At 36.6% G+C, this 14617-nt stretch overlaps 1 protein-coding gene and 1 long non-coding RNA gene across 2 annotated transcripts; one reads left to right on the forward strand and one right to left on the reverse strand.

The window, feature by feature from the left end:
* Nucleotides 1-3251: 3251 nt before the first annotated feature.
* LOC113309363 lies at nt 3252-5498 on the forward strand. Its single transcript, XR_003340550.1, has 3 exons — nt 3252-3462; nt 4640-4713; nt 5213-5498. It is a non-coding gene; the product is annotated as an uncharacterized LOC113309363 (long non-coding RNA).
* A 7386-nt stretch (nt 5499-12884) lies between these two features.
* Nucleotides 12885-13412, reverse strand: LOC113311483. The gene has a single exon (XM_026560316.1). The coding sequence runs from the start codon at nt 13410-13412 to the stop codon at nt 12885-12887; it is 528 nt and encodes a 175-aa protein (XP_026416101.1).
* Nucleotides 13413-14617: the final 1205 nt, after the last annotated feature.

Raw genomic sequence — 14617 nt, forward strand, 5'->3', positions numbered from 1 at the left:
CTTATATAGCAACAACTCCCATCTCTGAATGTTACAGGACCTCCTTCAAAGTTGCTTGAATTCACAAACCACGAGATATCTCCAGTCATATGTCGGTTACATCCACTATCAAGGAACCATTGAAAGGGTGATGTAGATCTTAGAGAAAAAGCTCACATATTAACACTACTATCTCGTTTGGGATTTCTTTTTAGCTTTGTACACCTTTTTAGAGAAGTAAACAGTTGTTCAACTTTCTTATGAAGATTACTCGCAACCTTTAAACTTTTCTTGAATGATGTACATATATGTTTAAAATGATCATGAGAATCACAGAATATACATGGACCAACATCTTTAGACTCATATGAGTAGTTCTGAGTCACATCAGGTTTCACAGAGCCTAAACCTCGCTTATCTCATGATTTGCGACAATTACTCAGGAAAGAATTATAGAAGTTATTCTAATCCATTGAAGATACTTTGACAAACTTCAAATCCTTATACCTTACAATTTCTACAACTATATCAGAGTTGATCCGGATTTGTTCATCCAACTACTTCTGGATATTAACTAGCTCTTCAGAATGTTCTCTAAGATCATAGTTAAATCCTTGTGAAGCGTTTATCGAGTCTTTACTATCCATAGAGTCAGATTGCTACAAACACAGAATTATAAGGTCTTAAACGTGTTTCCCTTCTCTGATACCAATTGAAAAAGCGGGGGTCTAACAACCACACCCAATATTTCGCTTAGCAATATGTATGGAAAAACTCCAATATAATTCCAAGAGAATCAACAAGACAGACAGACTCAATCAATGGAAATATATCCAAGAGTTGTATCTCAATTCAATCTGCAATCAAACAAATAGGAATTTGCGAGCCCGATTGAATATAAGAAATAACTTGACGGTATCAAAAACCAATATCCAAGTGTCAATAAATTTAATCAACGACCAAAGGTTGGATTCACAATTGATTGACTTACGCACAACCTATGATATTTCAATTATATAAACAAATATAATGCGGAAAACAAATAACACAGAGACCAGAAGTTTTGTTAACGAGGAAACCGCAAATGCAGAAAAACCTCGGGACCTAGCGCAGATTTGAACACCACACCATATTAATCCTCTATAGATTAACTTTAGACTGGAATGTAGTTGAACTCTAACCAATCTCACACCGATCAAGGTACAGTCGTGTTCCTTACGTGTCTGAATCCCAGCAGGACTCTGCGCACTTGATTCCCTTAGTTGATCTCACCCACAACTAAGAGTTGCTACGACCCAAAGTCGAAGACTTGATAAACCAATTTGTCTCACACAGAAAAGTCTATTGAATATATAAATCTGTCTCCACAAAAATGTCTAAGAGTTTATGTTCCGTCTTTTGACAAATCAAGGTGAACATGAACTAATTGATACATCGGTCTTATATTCCCGAAGAACAACCTAGTAATATAAATCACTTCACAATAATCTTAATCGTATGGTAGTGAAACAAGATATTGTGGAATCACAAATGATGAGATGAAGATGTTTGTGACTACTTTTTATCTTGCCTATCAGATATTAAATCTCGAGCAAATCTTAGAGAAGATAGTACTCAATCATGATAGAAAATAGCATGATCAGAACACGCAACTACAGAGAAAATAGTTGATTCTGTCTTAGCAATCACAATGAAGGCTTCAAGTCGTTAACCTACAACGTTTTGGAAAAACCTAAGGTTAAAGGAGAATCGACTCTAGTCGCAACTAGTATCACACAAGAGGTGTGGGGATTAGGTTTCCCAGTTGCCAGAGTTCTCTCTTATATAGTCTTCAACTCAGGGTTTGCAATCAAGCATTCAATATTCATCTTTAGATGAAAACCTGATTAGACTCAAGCTAATATCTTTCAACCGTTAGATCGAACTTAGCTTGTTACACATAAATGAAAAGTGACTTCATTTAGGTATGAGTAACTGTACCTAAACGTGTACACCTTGTTGGCTCAACAATACTCAACCGAAGTTAGCCATATGAACACTTTCATATCAACCTTATTCATATTAACCTCATAAGTATTCAAATGACTCAAATGAAACTAGTTTTACAGTTGTTCAATTGTTTATATTCTCATAGAAGTATACAAGACACAATTGAAGCAAATTCGATTTTGATTCAATCGAATCAATTCATGAACATTATAACCACGGTTTTCAAAATATTGCTTTCTTTATTATATAAATGTATTAGTTCATGAACAAAGCGATTTTAGAACATAAGCAACTTAAGTATGAAAACGCGTAAGCATACCTAAGTGGCCGGACTATGTTTGGGTTCGCCAGTATGCGAACGGGTGTGCTTACCCCCAAACTCAGTTGAATCCAGGAACTTGAACCTCACGCTAGTATGCATACCGGTATGCATACCAAGTTTTCGGACTTTCACTAAACCAACTAGTACGCGTACGGGTATGCATACCATGGTTCCCGGACTTGGAATAACTTGCAACAGTTAGCATAAAATTACGCATACTATGCTATTCCAATCATGATTATTTGTTCTAAACTCCCATCTCAATTATTGAAACATTCTTATAAGACGACAATAGCTGTCTCACACAAACTATTAGCTTCGAAGAAATTTTCAAGTGATCGAATGAATAATACGAAACATTCCGAGGCTACATCAAATGACTGTCTCACACATATCATGAAATATGTTACAAGACGATTTTCACATGATCATCTTTTGACTTTCGTCAAGAATATAAGATTGACTTGGTTAAAGCGAAAGCTTACCAACACATATTTCGAGAAATTTGTAAGCGAGTTAATCTCAGCTCAAAATATCAAATGTGTGTAATCGAAGTCTATATAGCTATACGTTTTTTGTCTCAAATAGGAGATAGAGTAGATAGACTTTTGAGTGATAGATGAGTTCAAGTCTCCACATACTTTTTGTTGATGAAGTTCCACAAGCTCCCCTATAGAAATCCAATAGTTATTTTTTGATTATCGACTAATCAAGGTACTATATAGCGTGTTTGTCTTGTAGATGTTGTTGTGAAATTAGTTTAATATCATGTTAAGTTTGTGCTAGTCATATGGGATACAATTAGAATAGGGTACATATCTTTTTTGACTAGAAATGTGGCGAACTTACACTTCGACACCTTTGGTCCATGTCATGCTTCGGTTTAGTAATTCTTGTTAGGGGTATTTATGGAATGAGTTGTGATAAAACACTTGAGGCTTATCCATCTGAGATTATTGGACATTTGATCACTGTAAGAAAACACGCAGAAAGAAATCCACGGGAGATCCAGGTGAAAAGAAATACAACTAAAAGCCTAGAAAAATTCATACCCAACCCTGATTTCAACTTGAGTGATTGAAAGTGATGAGTTCATGTTCCAATCTACTGTTTCCATGGAGTTGTGGAAGTAATTGAAAAAGGGGTTTCTTGCTCTTGGATTTTGATTGAAGGTACGAATTTCAATCTTATTTTTATTGTATCGACCAATTGAAAACATGTAGTATCTCTCTCAATGATGCAATCACTCTGTTGTTGACAATTTTGTTATCTGAATATGCAGAACCTAGGGCTCATTAGGTTTGGTTCAACTCTGCCTGGTATTGATTCATGATAGAAATTCGAAATAAAGAGGAGATTAGTTGATTTTAAGAATTTGTGAACACCAGAATCATAGGGTTCTCTTTTGAAACCATTTTTGTTGTTGTTTTGTTTATTTTTCGCCTCTTAATCTCTGTCTGCTGGTTCATGTTAGGGGACCAAACTCAGCTAGTGTTTCTGTGGTCTTATAAGTCACCTTAAATGTTGGATTTCATAAGAAAGTCTTTTGAATTGAAACAAACCACTTCATCACAGGAATTTTATACGTTATCCTGTGACATTTCGGCTCGTTTTTAGGGCACTGTAGAAAATGAACTGAAATAAGGCTTCTTTTCATGAAATCTGGTTCTCTGAAGGTTATATCTATTGTGATATCAAGTATTCCTTTATGAACTACGTATTGTGGGTTATATCTAACTCAGTCACTGCCGCCCAACACACCAGCCTGTCCTGGTTCCAGTGAGATTGGTGTTTAGGCAACTTGTTCTAGCCTAGAGCTTCTACTGAAAGTTTTGGGTGTTTGTGAATAACAGTTTCAGCTTGATATTCATTGTTCCTGATAAAATTATATGTTTGATTATGCCAGCTTGTGTGTGTTGCAGTTCACAAACCTGACAGTTCTACTTTTAAGAAAATTTGACACTTGCAACTTGATTTAGCCTTCGTTCTTACTCAGGGATTGTAATATATTGAACTACCAAACTTTAGAGACTTTTGTTGCTTGATTTAGAGTTGAATTGATTAAGTTTTTACAATTTTAAAGTTTATTATGAAATCTGGAATCTGCTGATAGCTGCGGTGAGTAGGCGTCTTTATGGACTTTTATAGGTATGCTAGAAAACGATTTAGTTCACGAGGTCTTAATGAATGTTGTAGAGGAGATTGTCATCTTTCTAGGGAGTTATTGGTTGTTTGAATTGAATCAAAGATGAATGTTTTATGAACCCTGAGATTTAGACCCTCGTGTTGTTTACAAGGGTGTTAGAGGTTGGAAACTGAAGTGAGTTTTAACCACATTACATTGTGCAGGTTGTACTGTTTGAATAGGTGTCTCTGAACTCAGTTGGCGCATTGCGAAGTTTGAGGTTTGAGTAGCGGTTGAGGTGGGAACTTGCATCACTCTTTTGTAACCATTAATGGCTTTGCCAAACTATGTTTATGCACTTTAACAAATTCATGCATTGTTAGTTTTTGTTCTCGAAAACTCTGTAGATTATTTTAGTCTTTCCATCACTTGGAAATGACATGATTTTGTGGTATATAGGACACTGTTCCTTCTTTTTATAACTCCTTACATTCAGCTTTTATTGCTTAGAGTGGGTCATCATGGTCTTGGTGATATCAATAGCTAATGAGTGTGGTTAGCACAAATATTATACATTGTTCGATGAAGGAGTAGTTCCATATACATGACTGTATTTGTGTGCAATGGTTTCTTTTGATGTTTAGAGTACATGCTTGTTTATTCCAGTGAACGGAATTTGTTACTATCGTTTGAAGAAAACTTGCATTCTAAAATTCAACTTTAATGATTGTGTTTGAGTAGTGTAAGTATCCACTGGGCTTGATAGCTCACTCTTTCCACCTCTTTTTTAGTGACAGGTAGCTTTGATGTAAGTGGTGTTGTTTCGGCCGAAGGAGAAATTGACGTTTGGGTCGATTAAGTGGACTTAACTCATGCTCTTGTGAGATCGTTGCTGGTCTCAGTGTTTTTTTTGCTTCTTGCAGTCTTGTAACTTTCTGAAGGTGCTTTCTTTTTTTGAGTATTTTGTATGTAAGCTAGTCTCCAACTCTTGAATGTGTATACTGTGTATGTTGTGTATACTGTATATTACAAACAACACACTGTAAATTAGATGGTTATATATAACATGAAAAGTTTATGTCTTGGTTCGTCTCGGAAATGTTTAGCTCAGTTTAATATAGTACTGGTTTAGAACCCCAATTACTGTCTCAAGGAAAAGGGGCGCTACATCCCCTTATTAGTTCTTCGTCTTCAATCTATGAAAGCCGTAAAGTCTAATGCCCAACTACACTTTTTATCCTAATCCGAGACTTAGCTAAAAGTAGGATATAAATCAATACTTATAGTTTTGGAAACTAAACTTGAAAACAAGCTTGAGATACCAACGCTTGCGAGTTCGACCGAGCAGTGCTCTAACAATTTTCTACCGCAGGCTTCTTTGTGCAAGTCATTTTTATAGTTATGTATCGACGATCAAAATTTCACGAATCGAAGATCAAATTTTCACGATCAACTTTTTTGTCGATGGTTTAAAACTGATTTTGATTTTTGGTTTTCAAATTAAGAAGAAAAGCAATTTAGTAATATAAACCGTTTAAGGATATATTAGTCATTGCACAGCCATTAAACATCCCTTATAAACACATCTTAGTTGGGAAAATAAATCTGTATGCCCTAAAAGTTTTCCGTATACCCTAAAACAGGGTTCTACTTTTATCACCGAATCAAATGACATATCATGCTCTGCTATACAGTTTTACTTTGGATCAATCAGTCGACTCTGATTCCCTAGAAACAACGCAAGAGCAAGACTCTACCTAGCTAGCTAGGCACTCGTTCATTCATTCTTTTTTTTTATAGAAAAAAAGGCAAGAAAGAAACCTCAAACTGCATACAAGTTATGGGGTCTGGTGCTGCTGTGCAGTCTGCCAGAAACCCCTTGGTTTGCATTCAAACCATATAAGTTAGTTACAACTGTCACATTGTCACCATGACGGTGTCTTAAACTAGAAGAAAAAACACTGTCAGAGATGTTTAGGATGATATTGATTACAGAAAGTTGGTCCCAAGACCTATCCAAATTACAGTCAATGCTATATCTAGCTAGGTTTACTGCTAAGTAATTTTCCCTATCGTTTGGTGTGCTCCACGTACCGATTTCAAAGAGTTCCTTTCCATCATAGTCTTGAGAGAAACGAGCTCCTATCTTCTCTGCATGCATACTCCTGATCAGCTTTATTATTTGGCAGGAGTTGGATTCGAAGTCAATTCTGCTTCCTAGGTTCACTGCCCAGTTGTAAGCATCCAGAACCGCTCTTTGTTTAACTTCATCATTAGAGAGTTGCCCAAGCACTGCTCCTCTTGCTCCCCTGCATTTTCCTGTGTGGTCAGAAAGGATTAAACCCATTCCATGTATCCCTGAAGTAAAGTCTAGGGAAGTTGTCACATTGATTTTCAAAGTGAAAAGGATGGGTGACTCAGTGGGTTGTCTTTCAGCTTCCTCTTTGGAGTATAGGACATTCATGAGATTGAGGTGTTTCCTTTCGGTGGCAGCTTTCTGATAATTGATATAACAAATAATGTCTTTAGCAATTTTACCAGCAAATGGTTTTTGCTTTTGGAAAGTCAAGTTAGATCTGGCTTTCCAAATATGCCATAGCCCATTCCATGGAATGAATTTTGTATCTTTTGATGCTTAGAAGGTGAGTTAACCATTCATGAAAATCTTCCATATTATTGTAAATTTCATGTGGATAAAAGTGTATTCTCTTCATACCTGCTGAACTAGAGGGCAATATATGAACAGATGAGAAATGGATTCCCTATGGAAGCTACATATTTTGCAGATTTTTTGTATGTAATTCAAGTGTTTTCCCACTCTTTTTCATGTTGGGAGGATTGAGTAAGCCGCTTTCCAAAGGAATACTTTTATGGATGGGGAGACTTCTAATTTCCAGATGGCAATCCAGTTTTTTGTCTCATTTCTAGTGTGATTTCTTTGTGTTAATTCCTTGTAAAGGGATTTCACAGTGAATTTTCCATCCTTTGTCAGAGGCCATATGACTTTATCTTCCTGGCCTAGATTTATGTTTGTTTGTAATACTTTCCTAGCAATGGGATCATTAAAGATGTTGTGTATTAGGGCTATGTCCCATTGCTGACTTTCAGTAATGAGATCAACAACCTTTTCAATATTTGTAGGGCAGTTGATAGGTTTGCAGATTGGGGAATCCAAATCTTTGTCCCAACTATCCTGCCATATATTAATTTTGTTACTATTTCCCACATACCATTTTTCATATTTTTGTATGTTTGCTATTCCAGTTAAAATTCTCTTCCAAACCCAATAGTCTGTTGGTTTGGGAATATCAGACATATGCATTATGTCACTCTTTTCAAAGTACTTGGCATGCATAACTTGAGCACCCAAAGTATCTGGTTGTTGTAGCATTTCACCAACCCATTTTGGAGATTATGGCACTATTAAATTTTTCTACATTTATGATGCCTAGACCACCTTCTTCTAAAGGAATACAGACTCCTGACCAGGCTTTCTGATATATCCCTTTTGGCTTGCCATCTTCTTTGCCCCAAAAGAAATCCATTTGGATTTTGTTCATCTCTTGTGTGATGGCTTTAGGAACTTTAAAGGTACTCATTTGGTAGTTAGCTGTTACTGGTCGGGCAATGGGCATGTGACATTAGCCATAATGGAAGTAACATGTTTTATCAAGACCATCTTCCCAGCAGGATTAATGTTTTTGTTATTCCATCCCCCCATTTTGTGTTTTATGAGATCAATCACAGGATGGAAAGCTTTCACTTTAGACTTATTGGTAAAAAGTGGAGATCCTAGGTACTACTCCTTTAGGGATATATGACTGACTTGCATTATACCTGTAATGTTCAGTCTCTTGTCAGGAAAGGTGTTATTACTGTAAAAAAAAATACCTGACTTAGCTAGATTGATCATTTGCCCAGAGCAAGAACTGAATCTAGCTAATATGTCAAGGATGTTTTCAGCCTCAGTAATATTTGCTTTGCAGAAAATGATGCAATCATCAGCAAACAATAAATGACTAATGGATGAGGCTCTTTTCACAATCTTTATACCATGTATTTTACCTTCATTCTCAGCCTGCATTAGAGTTCTAGAGAAGACCTCCATGCAGAGAATGAAAAGGTAAGGTGATAGGGAATCCCCTTGCCTTAGCCCCCTGGTGGGTTTGTAGAAATCACAGGGAACTCCATTCAGCAAGATGGCAAGGCTAGTTGTTGAAATGCATTGGTTTATTATGTGGCACCATTTTTTAGAGAACCCCATTTTTTTCTAGTAAGGCCAACAGAAATGGCCATTCCACTCTGTCAAAAGCTTTTGACATATCAATTTTTAGGCCCATCCTTGTTGATCTCTCCTGGTCCTCATGTTATGAATAATCTCATGAGCAACCATTGTGTTATCATTTATCTACCTTCCAGGAATGAATGCAGATTGATAGGGAGAGATAATTTTACTTAGCAAGGGTTTCATTCTTTGGGCTAAGATTTTGGATATAAGTTTGTAAGTGTATTACATAGAGACATGGGTCTAAAATCCCCCGGAGAAAAAGGAAATTGAACCTTAGGAATGAGGGATATGAATGTTGAATCCATTTCTTTGAGCATAAACCGAGTATCAAAGAAATTTTGAACCAACTTAGTTGGATCCTCTCCAATGGTTTCCCAGTTATCTTGAAAGAAATTGGGAGGGAAACCATTAGGTCCAAGAGCTTGGTTTCCTTCCATGGCAAACAAAGTAGCTTTTATTTCAGAAACCTTGGGTTTTTCTAGAACCTGATATTTTACAGCATGCGTTTTACTTTTTAAAAAGTGAGTCTTCAAAAGTTTGAATTTCAACATAACATTTGTGTCAGTAAACACAAAAAAAATCAACTTTCAACAGAACTTTCAACTAATTCTTTAATGATATTGGTAGACATTCTCAAAACTTCTCCTTGCATTTAGTAGCATTTTTATGGTACCCAAGATGTGCCAATTTCTAAGAAAAATACAATTTTGGAGCTAAAATCAGTTCTCACAGTGTCACTGAGCTTAAATATTCAAAAGGTTATACAAAAAAAAAAAAAAAGAGATCCAAAACGAAAAACATAACAAAAGAGAGAATAATCAGACAGACTTCCTCCCTTTCGAGTTGCCATGAAAAAAATTAGAAAGAGTACTGATGAGAAGAGCTTTAATGACACTAACTCGACGAGTCCAGCAACAAGACCTCGAATCGACGAGATTACACATACCGTTTCGCGAAACATTATGACCTCAACTCTTGCAAAAATCTGAGCAGTCTCAATCTAAGTGAGGCAGGACCCACCACACTCTCTCAAAATGCAACAAAGCCAGAACTTTCATTTAGTGCATCAAACAGTATCCTTCTGCAGTAACTCTGAATATCAGACTAGGAAGGTTAACTCAAGATACTCAAACAAACTAAAACAGTAAGTGTAAAATAGACAATATGATCATCAGACTTGTGCTTTGGCTGCCTTGGCAGCTCTAGCAACAGCCTGTCCACAAAGACGCACAGTTCTCCTAGCACCAATGACAATTATGTTGATGCTCCAGGAGGTGGAACTCTGGCTGATTGCAAATAGCTTAGTCGCAGTACGAAAGCTTATTGAGGGAGGCAGTTCAGTGATTGTCCAGATCCTACACTGATAATGAAATAAAAATCATAACAAAGCATACAAAGAATCTTTGTGAAACTTCCATTCATCCCATTTTCTACCCTACCATGTCGCCACCGACGTATGCTTGCTTTATCTCTATCGAGTAACACAAAGCAGTTGGAAAAAGAGCAGAGTGTTCTTGAGACCACATCTGGTGGTGTGTTATACATTTTAGGTACGTACAACCATACCAGATGGATGGACTTGTACATTATCTTAATACAAAGACTGACAATGACGTTTCTGTAATTGCCAATCAACATAAGACATCCCTCTCTTGTAGGTGTTTTCATGTGTTGTAGACTACATAGTACTATAATAGTGTCGATACCTGGAAGCTGGTAGTGCTTCATCTCTGAGTCATGCTTTATTTGTTTTCTATAGTACCAAAATACAGAATTTCCAACCTTTACTGGCAGCAAGAAACCCAACTTTCTCTTCCTAAGTGAGAAAAGACTCACACGCTCACCAGGATTCACTACCCGAAAATCTCTATCCCATGCCTTCTAGATTTGGCAGAAATCTCATATTATGAACAAAAACTGATAATCAATCCACAATGGGTTTTCTGTGATCTACAAGTACTCCCAGGATTTACTAGGAAAGAATGTTATTAGGTATCCTTACATCGGTTTCTTGGTTTAGTATCCAAGTAAAACTTCAAGTATCCTTCTGACAGAAACTCTCGAAATAAAACTAGGAAAGGTTTAACACAAGATACCCAAACAAACTAGAATAGCAAAACAGACAGTATGATAACCAGACTTGTGCATCCGTGCTTTTGACTGCCTTAACAGCTCTTGCAGCAGACTGTCAATCAAGACACCAATGGCCATTATGTTGATGCTGCAGAGGTGTCTAACCGATTACCAATAGCTAGTTGCAGTACTAAAGCTTATTAAACATAACAAACAGGCCATTCAGTGGTTGCCGGGCTTGGACCATTAATGAAATCAATATCAAGACAAAGCATATAAAAAAATCCTTTCGTAAAGCTTTCATTTACCCCATCTTCTATCCTATCATGTGTAAACAATACATAGAACCCATACTTCTCTTCCTAAGTGAGGGAAGACCTCATACTCTCAAAATGCAAAAGTATTAGGGATTTCTCTCTTTAAGTGCGCCGAAACCTCTATCCTACGCCCTCTACATTCGGCAAAACTACAATTTTGTTAACAAAATCTAACAATCAATCCACCATGAGGTTTTCTGTGATCTATGAGTAATCCCAAGATTTACTAAGAAATAATAAATTGTTAACTGTAGGTTCTTATATTCGAGACTTACATTAGTTTATTATCTAAATAAAACTAAACAGCATCCTTCTGACAGTAAGTTTCTACATGAAACTAGGAAATATTAAATTCAAACAAACTAGAACTGTAAAACAGACAATGTGATAATCAGAAGTACGCTTTGATAGCATTAGCAGCAGGAGGTGTCTAACTGATTGCCAATTGCTATTTGCAGTACTACAGCTTATTGAGCAAAACAAACAGGCCATTCTGTGGTTGCCGGACTTGGACTATTAATGAAATATATATCATGACAAAGCATACAAAGAGTCTTTTCTTAAGGCTTTCAGTTACCTATTTACTATCCTACCATGTTGAACCAATACACAGAACCCATATATGCTTCATACCATGCAGCAGCCGTCAATAAACATATGTGGTAATAAAGATTCAAAAAACTACACCATTACATATATTCTTCTAGCTGTTCATACAAAAGAGCTGACACAAAAAACATGCTAAACCAAAAGGTACTACTATGTAAACTGTAAATATTTGAATTCAGATGACCAACGTAACAGTACTGCGCATTCATATCATAAAAATATTTCAGTTCTGAATCAGCTGTGGGTAATTTAACTGACCTTGGAATATCTTCATCAGTTCAGGAACTTTTTGCTCATACTTCAGTACAAACTAGAACAGTAAAACAGCTAACCAGACTTGTGCAGCTATGCTTTGACTGCCTTAGCAGCTCTTGCAGCAGCCTTTCCATGAAGACGCCCAGTTCTGCTAACACCAATGAAACTTATGTTAATGCTGCAGGAGTTAGAACTGTGACTGATTGCCATGAAACTTATGTTAATGCTGCAGGAGGTAGAACTGTGACTGATTGCCAATAGCTAGTCGTAGTATGATAGCTTATAGAGCAAAACAAATAGACCATTCAATGGTCACCGCTCACCAGACTGTAAACTCTTAATGAGATAAGTGTCAAAACAAAGCATACAGCAAATCTTTTCGTAAAACTTTCATTTACGCCAGTTCTATCCTACCATGTTGAAACAATACACAGAATCTGCATGTGCTTGCGTTCTCTCTATCGAGGCATACCCTGCCTGTGGTTTCACACTTGAAATTCATAAATCATATTCAGCAATTGGAGATAAACATGGCAATAATTAAGATTTAACTACACCATAATGACGCATATTTTTCATGTGTTCACACATAAGAGGTGACACAATTTTTACTTCGTAAATAACAAAATATTCATAAACCAAAAGGTACTGCGCATTGATCTCATAAAAATCACTCAGTTCTGAATAAGCTCCTGGTAATTCAACTGATCCTCAAATATTTTCATCAGTTCAGGAACTTCTTCCTCGTAATTTTTCACAAATTTCTCCAAGAAAGACTCATCTACCATTGCACAGAGTGTAGTTAGAGAAATGTTTTCTTTAATCAGACCCCTGGAGACCAAAACCCTGATAACAGAACACATTGGTATAATCCTCTCCTTCAAGCTACAACAAATATCTAATGGGTATTTGGCAATACTCAAAGACTCAGTGACCCATTTCATTCACAGGGAAATTCATAACCGCCATAATCTTCTTCTCAGAAGCCGTCATACAACCGGGAGGCCTCCTAAATGCTGCTTGAATTTGATTCTCGGACCAACCCCATCTCTTGTAAACATCCATCTTATTACTCCAATTGACTTCACTAATTTTTGTAAATACAACTATAGCTTTAAGAAATCTGGTTTGTAAATGATTGAAACCCATATCTTTAACCTTTTCTACAATCTCTTTAAATATATCCGCATCTGCAGCAAATGTTCTTGGGTTTTGGATTAGATACTTAGAAACATTAGTTGCAGGGACGCCTTCCTTTCTCAAAAGCTCTAGGTTGACCATCAATCTTTTAACAAGGTTTGTACCGAGAATCCAATAATTCCGTTTAATCATTTTAATGACGTTTTGGTCAGTCTGGAGAATGCTCTTAAGGATATCAAATGAAGGAATTATTCCTTTATTAAAACTCTGTGTCAAGATCAATGGTTCCTTTGAGATGAAGTTGGCAAGTTCCATTCCATAAAGCCCTTTGGATGTGAAAAAATCAAATCTGGGCTTGAGGGTTTTATCTGGTTTTTTTGAGAGGATAGATGGATAGTTATTGATAAGTTTAGTAATGTGGGATTCAGTAAAATCGTAAGTTCTAAGTAAAGTTAAGACTGAATCAAGTGGTTTTGGAATTGAGTTTTTTGGAAGCAGAAATAGCTTCAGATTCAGATAACCCACATGAATCAATCAGATAAGAAACTACAAATGAAGAATCAGAATCAGAATCAGAACCGGAACAAGTAACATTGCTATTTCCATTACCAGTAGTAGCAGTAGAGAAGGAATAAAAGATGGAAGTAACCCTAGATTTTGAAATTACAAAAACATTTTGATTTTGAAATGTAAAGAGGAAATACTTAGCTGCTAATGATGAAGATTCTCCATTGATGATGGCCATCTTCCTTTTCAGAGTTGCCCCTGATTTAGATAACAATGATCGAAACATTTGAAGAAGAAAGAGAGAGTATAAAATTTTGAGATGGACTGGGTTTCAGTATAAAGAAAGCAAAAAAAAACTATAAGAAAGTATGCTGAAAGAACTTGCTAGTTCTTCAGAAGTTACATATACACTTGGCAAATCCTGCAACAAGGTCTCGTCGTACCAACCAGATTACACATACCGTCCTGCGAAACACTATGACCTTAACACCTGCAAAAATCCCAGCATTCTCAATCTAAGTGAGGGTGAGGCAAGACCCACCACACTTTATCAAAATGCAACAAAACAAGAACCTTCTTTCAGTGCACCGAACAGACTCTTCTGTCTCGCACCAACTCCAACATACTTTATAAAAACTCAACGGCACCATCTCGGATTGCCTTGTCTATAAAGCTCTCAGCGTCGCCGACAGGATTTGGTGAGTCGAACCTCAGTTTGTGAGCAACATCAGCAAGTGAAATGCGAGAGTAAGAGATGCTAATATTATGAAGCCCTGTCCTGATGACATTATCGCAGCCTCACAATCAGATTGGGACTCCTGTATCAGCTGAAAGTACTTGTAAACTTATCCACAACATCCTAATAAACAACTCCAGATCACCTTTAGGAACAACCTGAAAACCATAACAAAACTGGAAGATCTCTTGTCAAAATTCTTAAATAATTAATGTGCAACATTTAGTGTGATGTTTTCCTACTTGACTAGTAAAAGGGCTTACACAGAGCAATAATT

This window comes from Papaver somniferum, chromosome 9 (assembly GCF_003573695.1).
Source record: "Papaver somniferum cultivar HN1 chromosome 9, ASM357369v1, whole genome shotgun sequence".
In the NCBI taxonomy this organism is placed as follows: domain Eukaryota; kingdom Viridiplantae; phylum Streptophyta; class Magnoliopsida; order Ranunculales; family Papaveraceae; genus Papaver; species Papaver somniferum.

Bases quoted from the DNA above. Each gene is read 5' to 3' on its own strand.
- LOC113311483 (XM_026560316.1), bottom strand. From the start codon at position 13,412: ATGGAACTTGCCAACTTCATCTCAAAGGAACCATTGATCTTGACACAG.